The following is a 27836-nucleotide window of genomic DNA, read 5'->3' as shown; positions in this document are numbered from 1 at the left end:
ACTGTTGAGCCAACGCAGTGAGATGCCAATGCAGCAACATAATGTTGAGTCAATGCAGTGAGATACCAATGCAGCAACATAATGTTGAGCCAACGCAGTGAGATACCAATGCAGCAACATACTGTTGAGCCAATGCAGTGAGATGCCAATGCAGCAACATAATGTTGAGCCAACGCAGTGAGATACCAATGAAGCAACATACTGTTGAGCCAACGCAGTGAGATACCAATGCAGCAACATAATGTTGAGCCAACGCAGTGAGATACCAATGCAGCAACATACTGTTGAGCCAACGCCGTGAGATACCAATGCAGCAACATAATGTTGAGCCAACGCAGTGAGATACCAATGCAGCAACATACTGTTGAGCCAATGCAGTGAGATGCCAATGCAGCAACATAATGTTGAGCCAACGCCGTGAGATACCAATGCAGCAACATAATGTTGAGCCAACGCAGTGAAATACCAATGCAGCAACATAATGCTGAGTCAATGCAGTGAGATGCCAATGCAGCAACATAATGTTGAGTCAATGCAGTGAGATACCAATGCAGCAACATAATGTTGAGCCAACGCCGTGAGATACCAATGCAGCAACATAATGTTGAGCCAACGCAGTGAGATACCAATGCAGAAACATACTGTTGAGCCAACGCAGTGAGATGCCAATGCAGCAACATAATGTTGAGCCAACGCCGTGAGATACCAATGCAGCAACATACTGTTGAGCCAACGCAGTGAGATGCCAATGCAGCAACATAATGTTGAGTCAATGCAGTGAGATACCAATGCAGCAACATAATGTTGAGCCAACGCAGTGAGATACCAATGCAGCAACATACTGTTGAGCCAATGCAGTGAGATGCCAATGCAGCAACATAATGTTGAGCCAACGCCGTGAGATACCAATGAAGCAACATACTGTTGAGCCAACGCAGTGAGATACCAATGCAGCAACATAATGTTGAGCCAACGCAGTGAGATACCAATGCAGCAACATACTGTTGAGCCAACGCCGTGAGATACCAATGCAGCAACATAATGTTGAGCCAACGCAGTGAGATACCAATGCAGCAACATACTGTTGAGCCAATGCAGTGAGATGCCAATGCAGCAACATAATGTTGAGCCAACGCCGTGAGATACCAATGCAGCAACATAATGTTGAGCCAACGCAGTGAAATACCAATGCAGCAACATAATGCTGAGTCAATGCAGTGAGATGCCAATGCAGCAACATAATGTTGAGTCAATGCAGTGAGATACCAATGCAGCAACATAATGTTGAGCCAACGCCGTGAGATACCAATGCAGCAACATAATGTTGAGCCAACGCAGTGAGATACCAATGCAGAAACATACTGTTGAGCCAACGCAGTGAGATGCCAATGCAGCAACATAATGTTGAGCCAACGCCGTGAGATACCAATGCAGCAACATACTGTTGAGCCAAAGTAGGGAGATACCAATGCAGCAACATAATGTTGAGCCAACGCAGTGAAATACCAATGCAGCAACATAATGTTGAGCCAACGCAGTGAGATACCAATGCAGCAACATAATGTTGAGCCAACGCAGTGAGATACCAATGCAGCAACATAAAGTTTAAGCCAACGCAGTGAGATACCAATGCAGCAACATACTGTTGAGCCAATGCAGTGAGATACCAATGCAGCAACATAATGTTGAGCCAATGCAGTGAGATGCCAATGCAGCAACATAATGTTGAGCCAACGCAGTGAGATACCAATGCAGCAACATACTGTTGAGCCAACGCAGTGAAATACCAATGCAGCAACATACTGTTGAGCCAACGCAGTGAAATACCAATGCAGCAACATACTGTTGAGCCAACGCAGAAAGATACCAATGCAGCAACATACTGTTGAGCCAATGCAGTGAGATACCAATGCAGCAACATACTGTTGAGCCAACGCCGTGAGATACCAATGCAGCAACATACTGTTGAGCCAACACAAAAAGATACCAATGCAGCAACATACTGTTGAGCCAATGCAGCAACATAGTGTTGAGCCAATGCAGTGAGATATCAATGCAGCAACATACTGTTGAGCCAATGCAGTGAGATACCAATGCAGCAACATACTGTTGAGCCAATGCAGTGAGATACCAATGCAGCAACATAATGTTGAGCCAACACAGAAAGATACCAATGCAGCAACATACTGTCGAGCCAATGCATTGAGATACAGCTAACATAGCGACACTAGCATGGTAACATCTTCAACCACTGAGATGTACTGAGCTGGTACTGTGAGATATAGACATTATGCTTTATAACAGAGGTCTAGTCAGTTCAAAAGGACATTCTTCCAAAGGAGGTTGGTGGCACCTTTATTGGGGAGGACGGCCTCATGGTAATGGCTGGAGCGGAAGGAGGGAATGGTATCAAATACATCAAACACAAGGAAAGCATGTGTTTGATACCATTCCCTCCTTCCGCTCCAGACATTACCATGAGGCCGCCATTCCATTCGCTCCGTTCCAGACATTATGAGCCGTCCTCCCCTCAGCAGCCTCCAATGCATTCGTCATAGTCTAGACTAGAGACCTGAGGTTCAAGCAGACTACTGTGAGTCCGACTCTGTTTACAACGATTTAGTAACCTGTCTTTCACTGTAGAATTCATTTATCTTTCTGCAGATTTCTTCCAGAATTGTTATTTCAACCTTCTGCAGCATTACTGTGCATAAATAAGAGATTTATGAACAATTCTCCTTTCAAATATCATCTACCCTTTTTCTACCATGGACAGTTTTGTTGTCTCGTGGAGTTATGTCTAGATGAAAGAGGGTGACGTTTCTCTTCCTGGTCCTGTTGAAGTAGCTCGCCATGATTGGAAGAGTCTGGGTGTTACTGTCTGGGGGAAAATATAGACCTGGAGATAATATATAGACCTGGAGATGATATATAGACCTGGAGATAATATATGGACCTGGAGATAATATATGGAAATAATATATGAACCTAGAGATAATATTTGGACCTGGAGATAAAATATGTACCTGGAGATAATATATGGACCTGGAGATAAATAGCCTCAGTCTAGGTTCTCTAAAGGCCACACAGTCCACATTCTTTATTTCTCTATACGGAGAGAGAGAGAGAGATCGGTAGTCAGATGGATTACACAGAAATAAAATGTTGATAGAGAGGCAAACAGACAGACAAAGAGATACAGATACACTGACTGACATGCAGACTGACATACAGGCAGACAGACTGTTATAGAGGAAGGGAAACATCTCAGACAGCTACATGACACACGCTAACAGATATCAGTATCGGCTGGGAGCATTGGCATTGATGAACTGAACATCTAGCCATATGGTGTGGTGCACTTCAAAAGAGGAAGATCATGTGTTGGTTTAGGGAGAGAAGACAGTCTCTTTAAGTAGGTGATAGGCGCAGGGCCTGAGGCATTGTGGCTGTCTTGTCTGAAACTGCCCCTGAATTATTAGAAGGTTGCAACATCTGGAAACATAGTGATGGATGGCCAGGTGTGTGCGTATGCACGCACACACACACACACACACAGAAAAAGAAGGAAAGGAATAAAGATCCAGCTAAGAGGAAAGTAGAGATACAAGATTCGACAGTTTGCAGTTTAATACCCATCTATCTCTTCAAATGTCTTGGAATCTGATTTATTCTAAAAAGAGATACAGAGTCAGTGATGAACTGCTTATCGCCCTGACAACAGACACATAAAGAACAGATAATAGCAGCATTTTCAATTTGATGAGATTATTACACAGTCAGAGTTCTAATCACCCCTGCGCAAGGGGAAATGATACCGTATCACTACTCTGAGTGTGGTGATACTAGATGAAGGACTAAGAGATAACATGAAGGAAAGACCTCTTTGGTGTGTGTGTGTGAAGGGGCTGCATCTAAGCATGGCTAGGTTAGGTGAATCAGCTCTCTACTACACCTTAAGGCATATTATACAGTAGATACCCAGCCCAGCCCTACAACAGAACACAGATAACTCACCCTTATACAGTAGATACCCAGCCCAGCCCTGCAACAGAACACAGATAACTCACTCTTATACAGTAGATACCCAGCCCTGCCCTACAACAGAACACACAGATAACTCACCCTTATACAGTAGATATCCAGCCCAGCTCTACAACAGAGCACACAGATAACTCACCCTTATACAGTAGATACCCAGCCCTGCCCTACAACAGAACACACAGATAACTCACCCTTATACACTAGATACCCAGCCCTGCAACAGAACACACAGATAACTCACCCTTATACAGTAGATACCCAGCCCAGCCCTACAACAGAACACACAGATAACTCACCCTTATACACTAGATACCCAGCCCTGCCCTACAACAGAACACACAGATAACTCACCCTTATACAGTAGATACCCAGCCCTGCCCTACAACAGAGCACACAGATAACTCACCCTTATACACTAGATACCCAGCCCTGCCCTACAACAGAACACACAGATAACTCACCCTTATACAGTAGATACCCAGCCCTGCCCTACAACAGAACACACAGATAACTCACCCTTATACAGTAGATACCCAGCCCTGCCCTACAACAGAACACAGATAACTCACCCTTATACACTAGATACCCAGCCCTGCCCTACAACAGAACACACAGATAACTCACCCTTATACAGTAGATACCCAGCCCTGCCCTACAACAGAACACACAGATAACTCACCCTTATACAGTAGATACCCAGCCCTGCAACAGAACACACAGATAACTCACCCTTATACAGTATATACCCAGCCCTGCCCTACAACAGAACACACAGATAACTCACCCTTATACAGTAGATACCCAGCCCTGCCCTACAACAGAACACACAGATAACTCACCCTTATACAGTAGATACCCAGCCCTGCCCTACAACAGAACACACAGATAACTCACCCTTATACACTAGATACCCAGCCCTGCCCTACAACAGAACACAGATAACTCACCCTTATACAGTAGATACCCAGCCCTGCCCTACAACAGAACACAGATAACTCACCCTTATACACTAGATACCCAGCCCTGCCCTACAACAGAACACAGATAACTCACCCTTATACAGTAGATACCCAGCCCTGCCCTACAACAGAACACAGATAACAAGGATTGAAGAACGGCTCAATTATCTTTCTTATTATACTGTAATCATCTTTATTAATGAGTGACTGTCCAGGATATCTTTCTGCATTGCAGTACAGGTTATAGCAACAACAATAGATTGTATAGTCAATATTTGATTTATTTAACCTTCATTTAACTAGGCAAGACAGTTAAGAACAAATTCTTACTTAAACTGATGGCCTACCCCGGCCAAACCCTAACGACGCTGGGCCAATGGTGCGCCACCCTATGGGACTCCCATCACGGCAGGTTGTGATAAAGCCTGGAATCGAACCTGGGCCTGTAGTGACGCCTCTAGCACTGAGATGCAGTGATCGCTGCGCCACTCGGGAGCCCAATAGCAAGACTGAGAAGTCAAGAGTTTGGCACATGTCATTGACTAAATGTATTATAATGTATGTTTCGGTTTGAGTCAAGTTGAAGCAGGGAATCATTATATTTGGTGTAATGTCCTAACATTCTAATTATTCTATCCTCTGACTATATTATTGGTAAATGAATGACTCCATCTGGACCAGCTAACACACAGGTACGTCTTTATTCAGAAAAGACAGGTGAATGTGTCCATCATTGTTCATTCTGTGTGACCTTTCAACTCTTGAAAGAGCATCTACTTGTCCCTCCCTCTCTCCTGTACGTCCTCACTCCTCTTCCTCTCTTCTGTACCTCTTCCTCTCTCCTGTACCTCTTCACTCCTCCTCGTCCTCTCTCCTGTACCCCTACACTCCTCCTCTCTCATGTACCTCTTCACTCCTCCTCTTCCTCTCTCCTGTACCTCCTCTTCCTCTCTCCTGTATCTCTACACTCCTTCTCTTCCTCTCTCCTGTACCTCTTCACTCCTCCTCCTCTTCCTCTCTCATGTACCTCTTCACTCCTCATCTTCCTCTCTCCTGTACCTCTTCACTCCTCCTCTACCTCTCCTGTACCTCTTCACTCCTCCTCTTCCTCTCTCCTATACCTCTTCACACCTCCTCCTCTCTCTCTCTCCTGTATCTCTTCACTCCTCCTCTTCCTCTCTCCTGTATCTCTTCACTCCTCCTCTTCCTCTCTCCTGTACCTCTTCCTCTCTCTCTCTTGTACCTCTTCACTCCTCCTCTTCACTCCTCCTCTTCACTCCTCCTCTACCTCTCTCCTGTACCTCTTCACTCATCTCCCTCTCCCTCTCTCTCATGTCTCAGGGTTTGGGGCTTAGGGCTGGGTCCGGGGGTTTTGCGTCCCGACAGGATAGGTGGCAGGATGGGTTTGGCGTTGGAGCCTGGGCGTGCCATGGTGGCGGTGGCGCCCGGAGAGAGGAGCTCGGAGCCGGGGCGAGGGGCGTCAGGAGTGTGGCCAGATTCTACTTGATCTGGGGGAGAAACAAGTACACAACCAATGAGTTACTAATACTTGGAAAGATGTGTGCTTTCATATATACAGAGGATCCATAACTGGTATATCTAGGGAGGAGACATACAGTTAAAGTCGGAAGTTTACATACACCTCAGCCAATTACATTTAAACTCAGTTTTTCACAATTCCTGACATTTAATCAGAGTAAAAATTCCCTCTTAGGTCAGTTAGGATCACCACTTTATTTTAACAATGTGAAATGTCAGAATAATAGTAGAGAGAATGATTTATTTCAGCTTTTATTTCTTTCATCACATTCCTAGTGGGTCAGAAGTTTACATACTCAATTTAGTATTTGGTAGCATAGCCTTTAAATCGTTTAACTTGGGTCAAACTTTTCGGGTAGCCTTCCACAAGCTTCCCACAATAAGTTGGGTGAATTTTGTCCCATTCCCCCTGACAAAGCTGGTGTAACTGAGTCAGGTTTGTAGGCCTTCTTGCTCGCACAAACTTTTTCAGTCCTGCCCACACATTTTCTATAGGATTGAGGTCAGGGCTTTGTGATGGTCACTCCAATACCTTGACTTTATTGTCCTTAAGCCATTTTGCCACAACTTTGGAAGTATGCTTGGGGTCATTGCCCATTTGGAAGACCCATTTGCGACCAAGCTTTAACTTCCTGACTGATGTCTTGAGATGTTGCTTCAATATAGCCACATAATTTTACATCTTCATGATGCCATCTATTTTGTGAAGTGCACCAGTCCCTCCTGCAGAAAAGCACCCCCACAACATGATGCTGCCATCCCCGTGCTTCACGGTTGGGATGGTGTTCTTCAGCTTGCAAGCATCCCCCTTTTTCTTCCAAACGTAACAATGGTCATCATGGCAAAACAGTTATAATTTTGTTTCATCAGACCAGAGGACATTTCTCCAAGAAGTACTTTGTCCCCATGTGCAGTTGCAAACCATAGAAGCAGTGGCTTCTTCCTTGCTGAGCGGCCTTTCAGGTTATGTCGATATAGGACTCGTTTTACAGCTACTTTTGTACCTTTCCTGCAGCATCTTCACAAGGTCCTTTGCTGTTGTTCTGGGATTGATTTGCATTTTTCGCATTTCTAGGAGACAGAACACCTCTCCTTCCTGAGCGGTATGACGACTGCGTGGTCCAATGGTGTTTAAACTTGCATACTATTGTTTGTACAGATAAACGTGGTACCTTCAGGTGTTTGGAAATTTCTCCCGAGGATGAACCAGACTTCTGGAGATCTACAATAATTATCTGAGGTCTTGGCTGATTTCTTTTGATTTTCCCATGATGTCAAGCAAAGAGGCTCTGAGTTTGAAGGTAGGCCTTTGTCACGTTCGTCGAAAAGAGGAGACCTAAGCGCAGCGTGAATTGAATACATGTTATATTTTAATGAAGACGGACACTAAACAACCTACAGAAAACAACAAAACCAACGTGAAGCTATACTACAAACGTGCAGACACAGGCAACTAGACAGACACTAAACAACCTACAGAAAACAACAAAACCAACGTGAAGCTATACTACAAACGTGCAGACACAGGCAACTAGACAGACACTAAACAACCTACAGAAAACAACACCAACGTGAAGCTATACTACAAACGTGCAGACACAGGCAACTAGACAGACACTAAACAAACTACAGAAAACAACAAAACCAACGTGAAGCTATACTACAAACGTGCAGACACAGGCAACTAGACAGACACTAAACAACCTACAGAAAACAACAAAACCAACGTGAAGCTATACTACAAACGTGCAGACACAGGCAACTAGACAGACACTAAACAAACTACAGAAAACAACAAAACCAACGTGAAGCTATACTACAAACGTGCAGACACAGGCAACTAGACAGACACTAAACAAACTACAGAAAACAACAAAACCAACGTGAAGCTATACTACAAACGTGCAGACACAGGCAACTAGACAGACACTAAACAACCTACAGAAAACAACAAAACCAACGTGAAGCTATACTACAAACGTGCAGACACAGGCAACTAGACAGACACTAAACAAACTACAGAAAACAACAAAACCAACGTGAAGCTATACTACAAACGTGCAGACACAGGCAACTAGACAGACACTAAACAACCTACAGAAAACAAAACCAACGTGAAGCTATACTACAAACGTGCAGACACAGGCAACTAGACAGACACTAAACAACCTACAGAAAACAACAAAACCAACGTGAAGCTATACTACAAACGTGCAGACACAGGCAACTAGACAGACACTAAACAAACTACAGAAAACAACAAAACCAACGTGAAGCTATACTACAAACGTGCAGACACAGGCAACTAGACAGACACTAAACAAACTACAGAAAACAACAAAACCAACGTGAAGCTATACTACAAACGTGCAGACACAGGCAACTAGACAGACACTAAACAAACTACAGAAAACAACAAAACCAACGTGAAGCTATACTACAAACGTGCAGACACAGGCAACTAGACAGACACTAAACAAACTACAGAAAACAACAAAACCAACGTGAAGCTATACTACAAACGTGCAGACACAGGCAACTAGACAGACACTAAACAAACTACAGAAAACAACAAAACCAACGTGAAGCTATACTACAAACGTGCAGACACAGGCAACTAGACAGACACTAAACAACCTACAGAAAACAAAACCAACGTGAAGCTATACTACAAACGTGCAGACACAGGCAACTAGACAGACACTAAACAACCTACAGAAAACAAAACCAACGTGAAGCTATACTACAAACGTGCAGACACAGGCAACTAGACAGACACTAAACAACCTACAGAAAACAACAACCAACGTGAAGCTATACTACAAACGAACAGACACAGGCAACTAGACAGACACTAAACAACCTACAGAAAACAACAAAACCAACGTGACGCTATACTACAAACGTGCAGACACAGGCAACTAGACAGACACTAAACAACCTACAGAAAACAAAACCAACGTGACGCTATACTACAAACGTGCAGACACAGGCAACTAGACAGACACTAAACAACCTACAGAAAACAACAAAACCAACGTGACGCTATACTACAAACGAACAGACACAGGCAACTAGACAGACACTAAACAAACTACAGAAAACAACAAAACCAACGTGAAGCTATACTACAAACGTGCAGACACAGGCAACTAGACAGACACTAAACAACCTACAGAAAACAACAACCAACGTGAAGCTATACTACAAACGAACAGACACAGGCAACTAGACAGACACTAAACAAACTACAGAAAACAACAAAACCAACGTGACGCTATACTACAAACGAACAGACACAGGCAACTAGACAGACACTAAACAAACTACAGAAAACAACAAAACCAACGTGACGCTATACTACAAACGTGCAGACACAGGCAACTAGACAGACACTAAACAAACTACAGAAAACAACAAAACCAACGTGACGCTATACTACAAACGTGCAGACACAGGCAACTAGACAGACACTAAACAAACTACAGAAAACAACAAAACCAACGTGACGCTATACTACAAACGAACAGACACAGGCAACTAGACAGACACTAAACAACCTACAGAAAACAACAACCAACGTGAAGCTATACTACAAACGTGCAGACACAGGCAACTAGACAGACACTAAACAAACTACAGAAAACAACAAAACCAACGTGAAGCTATACTACAAACGTGCAGACACAGGCAACTAGACAGACACTAAACAAACTACAGAAAACAACAAAACCAACGTGAAGCTATACTACAAACGTGCAGACACAGGCAACTAGACGGACACTAAACAACCTACAGAAAACAACAAAACCAACGTGAAGCTATACTACAAACGTGCAGACACAGGCAACTAGACAGACACTAAACAAACTACAGAAAACAACAAAACCAACGTGAAGCTATACTACAAACGTGCAGACACAGGCAACTAGACAGACACTAAACAACCTACAGAAAACAACAAAACCAACGTGAAGCTATACTACAAACGTGCAGACACAGGCAACTAGACAGACACTAAACAAACTACAGAAAACAACAAAACCAACGTGAAGCTATACTACAAACGTGCAGACACAGGCAACTAGACAGACACTAAACAAACTACAGAAAACAACAAAACCAACGTGAAGCTATACTACAAACGTGCAGACACAGGCAACTAGACAGACACTAAACAACCTACAGAAAACAACAAAACCAACGTGAAGCTATACTACAAACGTGCAGACACAGGCAACTAGACAGACACTAAACAAACTACAGAAAACAACAAAACCAACGTGAAGCTATACTACAAACGTGCAGACACAGGCAACTAGACAGACACTAAACAAACTACAGAAAACAACAAAACCAACGTGAAGCTATACTACAAACGTGCAGACACAGGCAACTAGACAGACACTAAACAACCTACAGAAAACAACAAAACCAACGTGAAGCTATACTACAAACGTGCAGACACAGGCAACTAGACAGACACTAAACAACCTACAGAAAACAACAAAACCAACGTGACGCTATACTACAAACGTGCAGACACAGGCAACTAGACAGACACTAAACAACCTACAGAAAACAACAAAACCAACGTGAAGCTATACTACAAACGTGCAGACACAGGCAACTAGACAGACACTAAACAACCTACAGAAAACAACAAAACCAACGTGAAGCTATACTACAAACGTGCAGACACAGGCAACTAGACAGACACTAAACAACCTACAGAAAACAACAAAACCAACGTGAAGCTATACTACAAACGTGCAGACACAGGCAACTAGACAGACACTAAACAACCTACAGAAAACAACAAAACCAACGTGAAGCTATACTACAAACGTGCAGACACAGGCAACTAGACAGACACTAAACAAACTACAGAAAACAACAAAACCAACGTGAAGCTATACTACAAACGTGCAGACACAGGCAACTAGACAGACACTAAACAACCTACAGAAAACAACAAAACCAACGTGACGCTATACTACAAACGTGCAGACACAGGCAACTAGACAGACACTAAACAACCTACAGCAAACAACAAAACCAACGTGAAGCTATACTACAAACGTGCAGACACAGGCAACTAGACAGACACTAAACAACCTACAGAAAACAACAAAACCAACGTGAAGCTATACTACAAACGTGCAGACACAGGCAACTAGACAGACACTAAACAAACTACAGAAAACAACAAAACCAACGTGAAGCTATACTACAAACGTGCAGACACAGGCAACTAGACAGACACTAAACAAACTACAGAAAACAACAAAACCAACGTGAAGCTATACTACAAACGTGCAGACACAGGCAACTAGACAGACACTAAACAAACTACAGAAAACAACAAAACCAACGTGAAGCTATACTACAAACGTGCAGACACAGGCAACTAGACAGACACTAAACAAACTACAGAAAACAACAAAACCAACGTGACGCTATACTACAAACGTGCAGACACAGGCAACTAGACAGACACTAAACAAACTACAGAAAACAACAAAACTAACATGACGCTATACTACAAACGTGCAGACACAGGCAACTAGACAGACACTAAACAAACTACAGAAAACAACAAAACCAACGTGACGCTATACTACAAACGTGCAGACACAGGCAACTAGACAGACACTAAACAACCTACAGAAAACAACAAAACTAACGTGACGCTATACTACAAACGTGCAGACACAGGCAACTAGACAGACACTAAACAAACTACAGAAAACAACAAAACCAACGTGACGCTATACTACAAACGTGCAGACACAGGCAACTAGACAGACACTAAACAAACTACAGAAAACAACAAAACCAACGTGACGCTATACTACAAACGTGCAGACACAGGCAACTAGACAGACACTAAACAAACTACAGAAAACAACAAAACCAACGTGAAGCTATACTACAAACGTGCAGACACAGGCAACTAGACAGACACTAAACAAACTACAGAAAACAACAAAACCAACGTGAAGCTATACTACAAACGTGCAGACACAGGCAACTAGACAGACACTAAACAACCTACAGAAAACAACAAAACCAACGTGAAGCTATACTACAAACGTGCAGACACAGGCAACTAGACAGACACTAAACAAACTACAGAAAACAACAAAACCAACGTGAAGCTATACTACAAACGTGCAGACACAGGCAACTAGACAGACAATAACCCACGAAATACCCAAAGAAGATAGCTGCCTAAATATGGTTCCCAATCAGAGACAACGATACACACCTGCTTCTAATTGAGAATCAATCTAGGCAACCATAGACATATATAAACACCTAGATAGTAAACAACCCCAAAAACCTATAAAACCCCTAGACAGTACAAAAAACACATACATCACCCATGTCACACCCTGACCTAACCAAAACAATAAAGAAAACAAAGAATAATCAGGTCTGGGTGTGACAGCCTTGAAATACATCCACAGGTACACCTCCAATTGACTCAAATGCTGTAAATTAGCCAATCAGAAGCTTCTAAAGCCATGACATCATTTTCTGGAATTTTCCAAGCTGTTTAATGGCATGGTCAACTTAGTGTATGTAAACTTCTGACCCACTGGAATTGTGATTTAGTGAATTAGAAGTGAAATAATCTGTCTGTAAACAACTGTTGGGAAAATTACTTGTCATGCACAAAGTAGATGTCCTAACTAACTTGCCAAAACTATAGTTTGTTAACAAGGAATTTGTGGAGTGGTTGAAAAACTAGTTTTAATGTCTCCAACCTAAGTGTATGTAGACTTCTGACTTCAACTGTAGATTATCATACATCTACAACAAGAGAATCACACTAGAAAGTATTGAGGGAACAGAGAGAAAGAGATTGATGACTAGCCAACACAGTTCTATGAGGTAGAAGAATAAGTGTCATGACAAAATGTCCACCTGCTAGAGAGAGAGACATGAAGAAAGGCAGAGACAGAGAGAGATACAGAGAGGGAGCCAGTCATTGGTCAAAACGAGAGGAGATTGAGCTAGGGTAAGTCACCTTTCAGCATGTCCAGGTTGTGTCCCAGAGAGGAGACATCCAGGGGCTCCGCGGTGGTGTCCAAGCCCAGCTCTGAACACCCGGCTGACCCTGCTGTCTCTGAGAAGGCCCCTGCTGAGCTGGGAATGGACAGGCCAGAACTAGCACGGGAGTCATCAGAGCTGATACCAAGGGGGAGAGAGAGAGACAGGGTAAGGGAAAGAGAAAATCATGGGAAAAGACAGAGACAGTGAGAGAAAGACAGGCAGAAAGAGACAGAGGAAGACACAGAGAGAGAGACAGTGGAAGAAGAGAGAGACAGGGGAAGAAGAGAGAGACAGTGGAAGAAAAAGAGAGAGACAGGGGAAGAAAGAGAGAGAGAGAGAGAGGGAGACAGGGGAAGAAAGAGAGAGAGAGACAGGGGAAGAGAGAGAGAGACAAACAGACAGACAGAAGAAGAGAACGCAAGAGAGGGCAACATGGATGAGAAAAGTAAAGGGTGTGGTTTAGAGGAAACCAGGAGGACTACAAGGAATACAATAAAGGAGAGCGAGAAAGAGAGAGAGAGAGAGAGACAGAGAGAGAGAGTAAAACAGCGAGTGTGAGAGAGAGAGAGTAAAACAGCGAGTGTGAGAGAGAGACAGAGAGAGAGAGTAAAACAGAGAGTAAAACAGAGAGAAAGAGAGAGAGACAGACAGACAGACAGGTACAGAGAAATAATAAAGACAAGTGAAAAGGAGAAAGCAATGGAGCTGCCAAGTGTGTGTATGTACATTACTGTTACAGTAGGTAGACTGGTAGAAACCTGACACACAGTATTAAAGTCTCATTGGCAGGTTGGCTCTGTCCCAGTCTAGTCTCACACTGACACAACCCCTCCTTCTCAAAGGGCTGTCAGGAACATATTCTGTTGTGAAACCAGATACTTGAGGAGGAGAGAAAGTGATGGAAAGCACCATCAGCGATAAGACACTCCTCCGTCAAATATGTCCCATAGAGAGAGACAGGTAAAACATATCCCATACAGGTGGTATCAGACAGTCTGTGTTGAAGGCAAATTGGCCTAAGCATGTAGACTTCCAGATCTTTTATAACCATGAAAACTGGGTTAAATTTGTACCAATTAATGGAGGTTATGTCATTAGGTACAGTGCATTCAGAAAGTATTCAGACCCCTTGAATTCTTCCACATTTTGTTATGTTAAAGCCTTATTCTAAATTATTAAATATTTATTTTCCTCATCAATCTACACACAATACCCCAGAATGACAAAGCAAAAACAGTTTTTTGGACATTTTTGCTAATTTATGAAAAATGTAAAATATCACATTAACTATTCAGACCCTTTACTCAGTACTTTGTTGAAGCACCTTTGGCAGCGATTACCTCATGGCACACCTGTATTTGGGGAGTTTCTCCCATTCTTCTCTGCAGATCCTCTCAAGCTCTGTCAGGCTGGATGGGGAGCGTTGCTGCAGAGATATTTTCAGGTCAAGTTTGGGCTCTGGTTGGGCCACTCAAGGACATTCAGAGACTTGCCCCGAAGCCACTCCTACATTGTCTTGGCTGTGTGCTTAGGGTCGTTGTCCTGTTGGAAGGTGAACGTCTGTCTGAGGTCCTGAGCACTCTGGAGCAGGTTTTCATCAAGGATCTCTCTGTACTTCGCTCTGTTCGTCTTTGCCTCGATCCAGCCAGCTCTAGGAAGAGAGTCTTGGTGGTTCCAAACTTTTTCCATTTAAGAATGATGGAAGCCACTGCGTTCTTGGGGACCTTCAATGCTGCAGACATCAAGGAGTTAAATTTCGAGTCTCATAGCGAAGGGTCTGAATACTTATGTAAATAAGGTATGTTTTTTAATTTTTTTTATAATAAGCTAAAATTTCAAACAATCTGTTTTTTTACGGGGTATTGTGTGTAGATTGATACAAAAATAAAATATCTAATCCATTCTAGAACAAGGCTGTAACGTAACAAAATGTGGAACAAGTCAAGAGGTCTGAATACTTTGTGAATGCCCTGTATGTCATTAGGTATGTCATTCCATGGACTTTACCATGGGATAGGTTCAGACATCATTCTGTTGAACATCTTCGTTTTTTAATGGATTGGTTGCTATGAATACCTGACCGACCAAGGACATTCTAAAACACCTCCCACACCTATACTTATATCCAAAGCCAACAAGGAGGATTTTAGAAAGATCTATTCAATCAATAATTAAAGAAGTTATTCAGTAAAATAGAGTTGCTGGAATGGCACAGCTATTTCAACTAAAACAAGAGCATAACAACACTACTTTACAGGTCACAAGAAAATAGGTAAGAAAATCACTTAGTGGCAGTAATTTGCTGATGTGAGGGACTTAAACTTCCCTCCCTCCCTTAAACCTATACTCCCTGTTGGTTCTACGTTAACAAATGACCTTCAGCTCTCAGACATGCTGTATACAAAGAAATGCTTATTTCACCGGTGTAAGTCGTAAGCTGTGTTAATGGTTATTCCAGTGTACACAGGGAGGAGGCATTAGGAGGGACAGATATCCATCAATGTTGAGGTGTACAGAGACTTGTCCCCAGATGGTGTGGAGTTGTTACCTGAGAACTCAGTAAAGAAGAAGCTCTTGAACACATAAGGTCAGCCAGTGAATACTGTACATAAGGTCAGCCAGTGAATACTAGTACATAAGGTCAGCCAGTGAATACTAGTACATAAGGTCAGCCAGTGAATACTACTACATAAGGTCAGCCAGTGAATACTAGTACATAAGGTCAGCCAGTGAATACTAGTACATAAGGTCAGCCAGTGAATACTAGTACATAAGGTCAGCCAGTGAATACTACTACATAAGGTCAGACAGTGAATACTAGTACATAAGGTCAACCAGTGAATACTACTACATAAGGTCAGCCAGTGAATACTACTACATAAGGTCAGACAGTGAATACTACTACATAAGGTCAGCCAGTGAATACTAGTACATAAGGTCAACCAGTGAATACTACTACATAAGGTCAGCCAGTGAATACTAGTACATAAGGTCAACCAGTGAATACTAGTACATAAGGTCAACCAGTGAATACTACTACATAAGGTCAGCCAGTGAATACTACTACATAAGGTCAGCCAGTGAATACTACTACATAAGGTCAGCCAGTGAATACTACTACATAAGGTCAGCCAGTGAATACTAGTACATAAGGTCAACCAGTGAATACTACTACATAAGGTCAGCCAGTGAATACTACTACATAAGGTCAACCAGTGAATACTAGTACATAAGGTCAACCAGTGAATACTACTACATAAGGTCAACCAGTGAATACTACTACATAAGGTCAGCCAGTGAATACTACTACATAAGGTCAGCCAGTGAATACTACTACATAAGGTCAGCCAGTGAATACTAGTACATAAGGTCAACCAGTGAATACTACTACATAAGGTCAGCCAGTGAATACTACTACATAAGGTCAGCCAGTGAATACTACTACATAAGGTCAGCCAGTGAATACTACTACATAAGGTCAGCCAGTGAATACTACTACATAAGGTCAGCCAGTGAATACTACTACATAAGGTCAGCCAGTGAATACTACTACATAAGGTCAACCAGTGAATACTACTACATAAGGTCAGCCAGTGAATACTACTACATAAGGTCAACCAGTGAATACTAGTACATAAGGTCAGCCAGTGAATACTACTACATAAGGTCAGCCAGTGAATACTACTACATAAGGTCAGCCAGTGAATACTACTACATAAGGTCAGCCAGTGAATACTACTACATAAGGTCAACCAGTGAATACTACTACATAAGGTCAGCCAGTGAATACTACTACATAAGGTCAGCCAGTGAATACTACTACATAAGGTCAGCCAGTGAATACTAGTACATAAGGTCAGCCAGTGAATACTAGTACATAAGGTCAGCCAGTGAATACTAGTACATAAGGTCAGCCAGTGAATACTAGTACATAAGGTCAGCCAGTGAATACTAGTACATAAGGTCAGCCAGTGAATACTAGTACATAAGGTCAGCCAGTGAATACTAGTACATAAGGTCAGCCAGTGAATACTAGTACATAAGGTCAGCCAGTGAATACTAGTACATAAGGTCAGCCAGTGAATACTACTACATAAGGTCAGCCAGTGAATACTAGTACATAAGGTCAGCCAGTGAATACTAGTACATAAGGTCAGCCAGTGAATACTACTACATAAGGTCAGCCAGTGAATACTAGTACATAAGGTCAGCCAGTGAATACTAGTACATAAGGTCAGCCAGTGAATACTAGTACATAAGGTCAGCCAGTGAATACTACTACATAAGGTCAGCCAGTGAATACTAGTACATAAGGTCAACCAGTGAATACTAGTACATAAGGTCAGCCAGTGAATACTAGTACATAAGGTCAGCCAGTGAATACTAGTACATAAGGTCAGCCAGTGAATACTAGTACATAAGGTCAGCCAGTGAATACTACTACATAAGGTCAGCCAGTGAATACTAACACAAGTGTGTGCACTGCTCTTGATCAATCATAATAAGATAGATTGGAACGTTTCAGTCTATTAGAAAATAATAAAGTTCAGCATTACAGTGGATGCTAGTCCCCTAGGGGACTATACAAATACAACAGCAGTGGATGCTAGTCCCCTAGGGGACTATACAAATACAACAGCAGTGGATGCTAGTCCCCTAGGGGACTATACAAATACAACAGCAGTGGATGCTAGTCCCCTAGGGGACTATACAAATACAACAGCAGTGGATGCTAGTCCCCTAGGGGACTATACTATACAAATACAACAGCAGTGGATGCTAGTCCCCTAGGGGACTATACTATACAAATACAACAGCAGTGGATGCTAGTCCCCTAGGGGACTATACTATACAAATACAACAGCAGTGGATGCTAGTCCCCTAGGGGACTATACTATACAAATACAACAGCAGTGGATGCTAGTCCCCTAGGGGACTATACTATACAAATACAACAGCAGTGGATGCTAGTCCCCTAGGGGACTATACTATACAAATACAACAGCAGTGGATGCTAGTCCCCTAGGGGACTATACTATACAAATACAACAGCAGTGGGTATAGTTGAGACTATACAAGTTGAGACTATAATAGTGTGTGTGTGTGTGTTGGGTACAGACCTGCTATTCTCTGAGTGGTTGTGTTGTCTGTCATGGCTGGCTCTAGGCATCATGGGGGATGAGAGGGTGGGGTCCCGCTGCATCTGAGAGGCCAATGATGATGGAGCTGTGAGAACGCACCTGGGAGACACACACACACACACACACACACACACACACACATACATAAACCTCACACATAACATGTCATAACATGATAGCGTCAACATGATAGAATCACGAGCTTGGTAAGAGATTGTAGCTGCAACACATTGGTGATATGCAGAGGTTCGTTATACCTAAACAACATCTGATATGAAATCTATCACTTTAAACTGAGCCTCAGTGATGAGGTTGCCAGGAGCAGCAGGATATTGCAGCAGAGCGCGATGCAAGACGTAGCACTCACAATAAACACCTGTTCATGTGCACAGATGCGCTTCACGCAACATGATAGCTATGGAGCCTTGTGATTCATACTCTTAGTTGTTGCAGTAGTCGGCCTGATATTGCTGTTTACACCGCGCATCGCTGACTTCCTTAAATCTCAACAGATGCTTGTATGTGTTTCTCACACATAAAATATGAACACACATAGTTGGTATTGTTCTGAAGGTGACCATCCTACCCAACATGCATCTGAAAACACATTCTCAGTAAAACAAGAGACATTATGCAGAAATTGACAGAGTATATCTCCTGTCAGCTAGAGTGTGAATGGCAGCGGGGGTGATCTTTACTCCTAAAAACACACACACACACACACACACACACACTTTTCACCATGACCTATCTAGCTCCCTCTGCTGTTGGCATGCAATACAACACCATTCTACCACATGACCTTGTAACCTGCCACTTCAACATCAGGGTCAAATGTGGCCAATCAGGACAACAGGAGAGGCTGTTGATGCCTAGAATAGCTGTTGATTTGAAGTGTACACTCCAATCAAGTCTGAGTGGTAGGGTATAGTGTACCTCTTGAAGAGCTGGGTGTAGGCTTTGGGACTCTTCCCCATCAGAGCCTCTCTGACCAGCTGCTGCCGTCTGTGGATGGAGGCCATCTCCTACGGCCCAGAGAGAGAGATACAGTATTTAAACATGAGGCTGTATCTGTGGATGGAGGCCATCTCCTACGGCCCAGAGAGAGAGATACAGTACTTAAACATGACGCTGTATCTGTGGATGGAGGCCAGCTCCTACGGCCCAGAGAGAGAGATACAGTATTTAAACATGACGCTGTATCTGTGGATGGAGGCCAGCTCCTACGGCCCAGAGAGAGAGATACAGTATTTAAACATGATGCTGTATCTGTGGATGGAGGCAAGCTCCTACGGCCCAGAGAGAGAGATACAGTATTTAAACATGATGCTGTATCTGTGGATGGACCAGCTCCTACGGCCCAGAGAGAGAGATACAGTATTTAAACATGATGCTGTATTTGTGGATGGAGGCCAGCTCCTACGGCCCAGAGAGAGAGATACAGCATCATGTTTAAATACTGTATCTCTCTCTCTGGGCTGTAGGAGCTGGTCCATCCACAGATACAGCATCATGTTTAAATACTGTATCTGTGGATGGACCAGCTCCTACAGCCCAGAGAGAGAGATACAGTATTTAAACATGATGCTGGCGTGGATGAATAAGGATATCTAGCTCAGCAATAACAACCCTGATATCAATCAGTCAGATGATTGGGCTCGATCCCTCAAACTCAACTCTGGACCTCAAAGCCAGTTCCTGCAGTTTGACATTGTTCCCCTCTAATCAGGGACTGATAGTGACCTGGGACACCAGGTGTGAGCAATTAATGATCAGGAAGAAGAGAAAACCAGCAGGCTCCGGACCTCGTGGGGTCAGAGTTGAGTGTTTTTGATCTAGATCACTGTGATCAACAGCACAAGGCAGACAGACTTGGTACAGGGGGTTCACCTAGGGTTGCAAACTACCTGTAATATACCCTGCGATACTGACACTAGGTGTACGACTCCTGTCCTCCAGGTATACAGTCCAGCTGTATTCTCTTTCTTCCTGACACTACGTTGATTAATCAATGTTTGGCCAGAGAGTGCACACACCTGGTTCCTCGGGACTGGATCAGTCAGATCCAACTAATCAACTGCTCGCCAAGGCCTTGATTGGTTGAATCAGACTAATTAGTGCTGGGCTGAAACAAAAGCCGGAATACCATAGTTGACCAGGTGCAGGCTTGGTGACTACTGACATGTGTGTGTGGGTGTTGTGACTCACTGCTGAGGTCTTCTGTGGGGTGAGCTGGGCCTGGACCTTGTTGTAGTACTTCCTACAGTTGTGGTCTGAGGGGTCCATGTCTGGAGCGGAGCAGGACATAAAGACTGTCTCTGGCCTGGTGGAGGGGGCTGGGGGCGCCTCGTCCACTAGGGAGTCCCTCTTCAACTCTGTCACAGATGCTGACACGTTAATGACACACTTGATCGCACATATATGTGCTGTAATGCACACAAACACCTACCTGTGGGGGTGTCTGTGGTGCTCTGGTCCTCTCCTCCCTGCTCCTCCACTCCCAGATAGTCCTTCACCACCTGCCTCAGGGTTCTGTATGCCTCCACTGGCTCATCTGAACACACACACACACACACACACACACACTATTAAAACAATCTCCATACATTTGTACAGCAAGTATGCGTATCTTTCTTCGCATCCCGGTCGTGTCCACGCTCGCACGCACACACACACACACACGCCCCTCGCCAGACTTTAGATTATTTAGATAAATCTCTTAAAGTAACGGTCCAGCGTTTCCAGATTCCTCAGAAATATGACCTATCATTTATTACAATATGTGTGAAATAGTTTTCCTTCCAAAATATGGTAATTAAGTATGCTAAAAAGCAGATTTTCTGGTTTGGAATGGTGTGGGCGTATACCGGTCATTAAAAATATTCAGGCGAGTAGGCTGCTGATTGGCTATATTATATTCAGGCGAGTAGGCTGCTGATTGGCTGTATTATATTCAGGCGAGTAGGTCGCTGATTGGCTGTATTATATTCAGGCGAGTAGGCCGCTGATTGGCTGTATTATATTCAGGCGAGTAGGCCGCTGATTGGCTGTATTATATTCAGGCGAGTAGGCTGCTGATTGGCTGTATTATATTCAGGCGAGTAGGCCGCTGATTGGCTGTATTATATTCAGGCGAGTAGGCTGCTGATTGGCTGTATTATATTCAAGTTTGAGGCGGGGGGTTTCTTCTCTCTAATTTATGCTTTGGACACAAATACGAATAAAGGACACGCCAACAACATTATTTGGGTAAGAGATAAGAGAACATGAACTTTTAAAAATAAGATTTTCACTAGACCGTTGTAGGTAGTTTCTATAGGAACGCACATTTGGGTGTGGCCAGACATTTTTTGTTTCTTTATATGGTAGGACACAGGTCAACTCTGAAAGCTTCAGTTGGTTCATGGAGTGAAAACCATCACAAGAACCATTAAAACCATGATAGACAACATGGGTATGCATCTTCAGTACCAGTCAAAAGTTTGAACACACCTACTCATTCCAGGGTTTTTCTTATTTTTTTAAAACTATTTTCTACATTGTAGAATACTATTGAAGACATCATAACACATAATATAATAACACATATGGAATCCTGTCGTAACCAACAAAGTGTTAAACAAATAAAAATAGATTTTATATTTGAGATTCTTCGAAGTTGCCACCCTTTGCCTTGATGACAGCTTTGCACACTCTTGGCATTCTCTCAACCAGCTTCATGAGGTAGTCACCTGGAATGCATTTCAATAAACAGGTGTGCCTTGTTAAGTGAATTTGTGGAATTTCATTCCTTCTTAATGCGTTTTTGCCAATTAGTTGTGTTTTGACACAACAAAACGTGGAAAAGGTCAAGGGGTGTGTGTACCTGAGTGGCCTAGTTACAGTTTTCACCTCAATCGGCTTGAAAATCTATGGCAAGACTTGAAAATGGCTGTCAAGCAATGATCAGAAACCAACTTGACAGTTTGAAGAATTTATAATGTGTAAATATTGTACAATCCTGGTGTGCAAAGCTCTTAGAGACTAACCCAGAAAGACTCACAGCTGTAATCACTGCCAAAGCTGATTCTAACATGTATTGACTCAGGGGTATGAATACTTGTGTAAATGAGATATTTCTATATTTCATAATCACATTTCTAAAAACACGTTTTGACTTTGTCATTAAGGGGTATTGTGTGTAAAAAAACAACATATTTAATCCATTTTGAATTCAGGCTGTAACACAACAAAATGTGGAATAAGTCAAGGGGTATGAATACTTTCTGAAGGGACTACATACCTATATATCTATATTCTATATACTGGTCTGCATCATCATCAGCTACGTACCACAGGGGATGACGTTGTCGAAGAAGCCTGGGCGCTCTCTGTTGATCAGGACGTATGTATCCACGCGGGCTACAGCCGTATCTATCTGGGTCTGGGTGTACAGAGCTCTGGTCCTCAGCCGCCTGCCGTACTGCTCCTTGTCTGTGGGGATCATCAGGACGTAACGCGGCTCAAAGTGGCTGTTCTTCAGACTGAACACGCCCTGGGAGAACAGTACACAGAAAATGAGCCTTTCAATTTCCTGCTGCTATGTGAATGTGTGTGTGTGTTGACGCCCACCTCCAGCTCCATGTGCACACAGCAGGCCAAGCCCTCCCTGGCCACGTCTTCTATGGCCTCACGAGACAGACCATACCAGTGGCCCGCATACTGCATCGTCTGGAGGAATTTACCCTGAAGACAGACAATGGAAGAGCAGAGGGAGAAGGAAAGAAAGAGAGACAGACGGAGAGAGAGAGACCGAGAGAGAGACCGAGAGAGAGAGACGGACGGAGAGAGAGAGAGACCGAGAGAGGGAGACCAGGGGGGAGACAAAAAGAAAGAAAACAAAAGTTAACAGAAAGCTGTAAGTTGGGACAGTCAACTATCGTGGGGTGCAACATTTACTTCGTTAAGAGTCAAATTCATATTCCAAAATGGAAGTGGTCTTCGATAGACCTACTGGGTCCTTCACGACCCCTTTTATGTCCAGAGAAGAGTAACAACCGCAGCTATAATGTCCCCACCTGTGAGGTGAACACCTGACCCTGCAGTCAGAGGTACCATCACTTCCCCTGCTACCCTGTAGTTCACACAGCCGCTCCCTTTGACCCCTCGTCTACTTGCACCTGGGGCCGATATGCTCGGCGTTACGATCCATCACGCTTTACGACCCTACGGACAGCTCTGAGGACTGTAGCCTACTCTCAAGGTAGGCTACACTTTCCCCAATATTCAGATAGAAATGGAACACATAGAATTGGTAAGGCTCTCATGCCCACATTCTAGATAAAACATTTCTAGTTGATGTTCTGATATAAGTTGTGCCCTACTGACTATTGAGAGACTCCCTCAGGAGCTCGACACTTGTCGTGCTTAACTTCACCCTCTACTTTTAGAGGGTTGGAAACCATCAGGCCCAAATTACAAAGCACCCTTATCGTTCCTCTGTTGACAGGCTTATTGGAACAATAAAACAAGCACAAGGACCTACTGATTGAGGCACATTTTCGGGATGGAGCTGCTGTGTGTGTGTGTGTGTGTGTGTGTGTGTGTGTGTGTGTGTGTGTGTGTGTGTGTGGTTGGGCATACGAGTCTGATGTACAGTGCATTGTGTGTAGATTGATGAGGATTTATTTGATCCATTTTAGAATAAGGCTGTAACGTAACAAAATGTGGAGAAAGTGAAGGGGTCTGAATACTTTCAGAATGCCCTGTATGTTTCTGTCTCCATCTGAAATGGTCTGACGTGGTCTGAATGATCCAGGGAGTCTGTGATGTATGTATGTGATAAGGGAGGAAGGGTCTCCACCTTCCTCTGTACTTTAGACTATGCACGGTTAGGATCCCCACTACACCTGAGACACTTCCTCTGTACTTTAGAGTGTGCACGGTTAGGATCCCCACTTCAAAGGGTTTCCTCCTAATATCACTGTAAGAGGGATCTCTATTTATTAAGGCCCCATGGCGCTTAAATATTTACCTTTAGGAAGACAAATGAATGGGTCTGAAGTTAAAAGACAGTTGGCCGGGCAGGCATACTCTACAGTACCTCAGGCCCCCCGTGTAGGATATCTAGAACTTCTTCCTTTGGGAATATGTTAGAACTCTTGTGCTTTGAAGTGTCAAAAATCTTAGATATAAGGAAATATATTTAACTAGCCAATAACTGAGTATGACATAATTGATTTACTGTCTTTTAGAGTTAAGATAACTACTTACAAAACTTCAAACCAGAAGACTTGTCAAGTCTAGGCTACACACATTTGCACAAAATAAATTGCTGGCTGGATGAACAGTGCCTTCGGAAAGTATGCTGAGCCTTGACTTTGTCCACGTTTTGTCAGGTTACAGCCTTTTTTTAAATGAATCTACACACGATACCCCATAATGACAAAGAGAAAACAGGTTGCTCTAAATCTTTGCAGATGTATGAAAAACACAACTGAAATGTCACATCTACATACACTACCGTTCAAAAGGTTGGGGTAACACTTAGAAATGTCCTTGTTTTCCATGAAAACATACATGAAATGAGTTGCAAAATGAATAGGAAATATAGTCAAGACGTTGACAAGGTTATGATTTTTAATTGAAATAATAATTGTGTCCTTCAAACTTTGCTTTCGTCAAAGAAACCTACATTTGCAGCAATTACAGCCTTGCAGACCTTTGGCATTCTAGTTGTCAATTTGTTGAGGTAATCTGAAGAGATTTCATCCCATGCTTCCTGAAGTACCTCCCACAAGTTGGATTCGCTTGATGGGCACTTCTTACGTACCATACGGTCAAGCTGCTCCCACAACGGATCAATAGGGTTGAGATCCAGTGACTGTGCTGGCCACACCATTATAGACAGCTGACTGCTTCTTCCCTAAATAGTTATTGCATAGTTTGGTGTTGTGCTTTGGGTCATTGTCCTGTTGTAGGAGGAAATTGGCTCCAATTAAGCGCCGTCCACAGGGTATGGCATGGCTTTGCAAAATGGAGTGAAAGACTTCCTTCATCAACATCGCTTTTCCCCTGTACAAATCTCCCACTTTACCACCACCAAAGCAACCCCAGACCACCACATTGCCTCCACCATGCTTGACAGATGGTGTCAAGCACTCCTCCAGCATCTTTTCATTTTATCTGCGTCTCACGAATGTTCTTCTTTGTGATCCGAACACTTTTATACAATCTTCCTCTGTCCAGTGTCTGTGTTCTTTTGCCCATCTTAATATTTTATTTTTATTGGCCAGTCTGAGATATGTCTTTTTCTTTGCAACTCTGCCTAGAAGGCCAGCATCCCGGAGTCACCTCTTCACTGTTGACGTTGAGACTGGTGTTAAGCAAGTTACTATTTAATGAAGCTGCCAGTTAAGGACTTGTGAGGCGTCTGTTTCTCAAATTAGACACTCTAATGTACTTGTCCTCTTGCTCAGTTGTGCACCAGGGCCTCCCACTCCTCTTTCTATTCTGGTTAGAGCCAGTTTGCACTGTTTTGTGAAGGGAGAAGTACACAGCGTTGTACCAGTTCTTGTTTCTTGGCAATTTCTCGCATGGAAGAGCCTTCATTTCTCAGAACAAGAATAGACTAACGCGTTTCAGAAGAAAGTTCTTTGTTTCTTGGCCATTTTGAGCCTGTAATCGAACCCACAAATACTGATGCTCCAGATACTCAACTAGTCTAAAGAAGGCCAGTTTTATTGCAACTTTAATCCGCATAACAGTTTTCAACTGTGCTAACATAATTGCAAAAGGGGTTTCTAATGATCAATTAGCCTTTTAAAATGATAAACTTGGATTAGCTAACACAATGTGCCATTGGAACACTGGAGTTGTGGTTGCTGATAATGGGCCTCTGTACTCCTCTGTAGAAAAAAAAAGAAAGAAAAAAAAGAAGAAAAATCTGCCTTTTCCATCTACAACTCATTTACAACATAAAAAATGTCAACACTGTATTTCTGATCAATTTGATGTTATGTTAATGGACATTTTTTTGTGCTTTTCTTTCAAAAACAAGGACATTTCTAAGTGACCCCAAACTTTTGAATGGTACTGTAAGTATTCAGACCCTTTGATGAAGCACCTTAGGCATCAATTACAGCCTGAGTCTTCTTGGGTATGACGCTACAAGCTTGGCACACCTTTATTTGGGGAGTTTCTCCCATTTTTCTCTGCAGATCCTCTCAAGCTCAGTCAGGTTGCTGCACAGCTACTTTCAGGTCTCTCTAGAGATGTTCGATCGGGTTCAAGTCCGGGCTCTGGCTGGAATGGACATTGTCCCGAAGCCACCCCTGAGTTGTCTAGGCTGTGTGCTTAGGGTCATTGTCCTGTTGGAAGGTGAACGTTCGCCCCCAGTCTGAGGTCCTGAGCACTCTGGAGCAGGTTTTCATCAAGGATCTCTCTGTACTTCGCTCTGTTCGTCTTTGCCTCAATTCGGAATAGTCTCCTGGTCCCTGCTGCTGAAAAACATCCCCACAGCATGATGCTGCCACCACCATGCTTCAGCGTAGTGTTTCCTCCAACCATGACGCTTGGCATTAATGCCAAAGAGTTCAATCTTGGTTTCATCAAACCAGATAAATCTTGTTTCTCATGGTCTGAGAGTCTTTGGGTGCCTTTTGGCAAACTAAAAGTGGGCTGTCATGTGCCTTTTACTGAGGAGTGGCTTCTGTCTGGCCACTCTACCATAAAGGCCTGATTGGTGGAGATGTGAAGAGATGGTTGTCTCCACAGAGGAACTCTAGAACTCTGTCAGTGAGACCATCAGGTTCTTGGTCACCTCCCTGACCAAGGCCCTTCTCCCCCAATTTCTCAGTTTGGCCGGCGGCCAGCTCTAGAAAGAGTCTTGGTGGTTCCAAACTTCTTCCATTTAAGAATAATGGAGGCCATTGTGTTCCTGGGGAACTTCAATGCTGCAGAAATGTTTTGGTACCCTTCACCAAATCTGAGCATCAACAAAATCCTGTCTCGGAGCTCTACGGACAATTCCTTCGACATTATGGCTTAGTTTTTGCTCTGACATGCACTGTCAACTGTGGGACCTTATATAGACAGGTGTGTGCCTTTCCAA

General features: G+C 43.2%; 1 protein-coding gene across 4 annotated transcripts in view; it reads right to left on the bottom strand.

Annotated features, from left to right (window-relative positions):
- Positions 1 to 6277: 6277 nt before the first annotated feature.
- The window catches only part of LOC110500994 (leucine-rich repeat and guanylate kinase domain-containing protein-like), a 36932-nt gene continuing 15373 nt past the window's right edge, over positions 6278 to 27836 (bottom strand). For 3 of the 4 annotated variants that reach the window (XM_036957074.1, XM_036957072.1, XM_036957075.1), the window contains 8 exons: positions 23357 to 23470; positions 23078 to 23279; positions 21195 to 21299; positions 20954 to 21132; positions 19682 to 19770; positions 18725 to 18844; positions 13579 to 13739; positions 6278 to 6511 (listed from right to left, as the gene is read on the bottom strand). In XM_036957074.1, coding sequence (XP_036812969.1) covers positions 6309 to 6511; positions 13579 to 13739; positions 18725 to 18844; positions 19682 to 19770; positions 20954 to 21132; positions 21195 to 21299; positions 23078 to 23279; positions 23357 to 23470 — 1173 coding nt within the window. In that variant the 3' untranslated portion in view covers positions 6278 to 6308. The remainder of the gene's footprint in view (positions 6512 to 13578; positions 13740 to 18724; positions 18845 to 19681; positions 19771 to 20953; positions 21133 to 21194; positions 21300 to 23077; positions 23280 to 23356; positions 23471 to 27836) is intronic. The other variant, XM_036957073.1, reaches the window with a different exon arrangement.

Source organism: Oncorhynchus mykiss, chromosome 21, assembly GCF_013265735.2.
Source record: "Oncorhynchus mykiss isolate Arlee chromosome 21, USDA_OmykA_1.1, whole genome shotgun sequence".
NCBI lineage: Eukaryota > Metazoa > Chordata > Actinopteri > Salmoniformes > Salmonidae > Oncorhynchus > Oncorhynchus mykiss.
The sequence above is the reverse complement of the archived record's forward strand: the minus strand, read 5'-3'. Positions and strand labels throughout refer to the sequence as shown.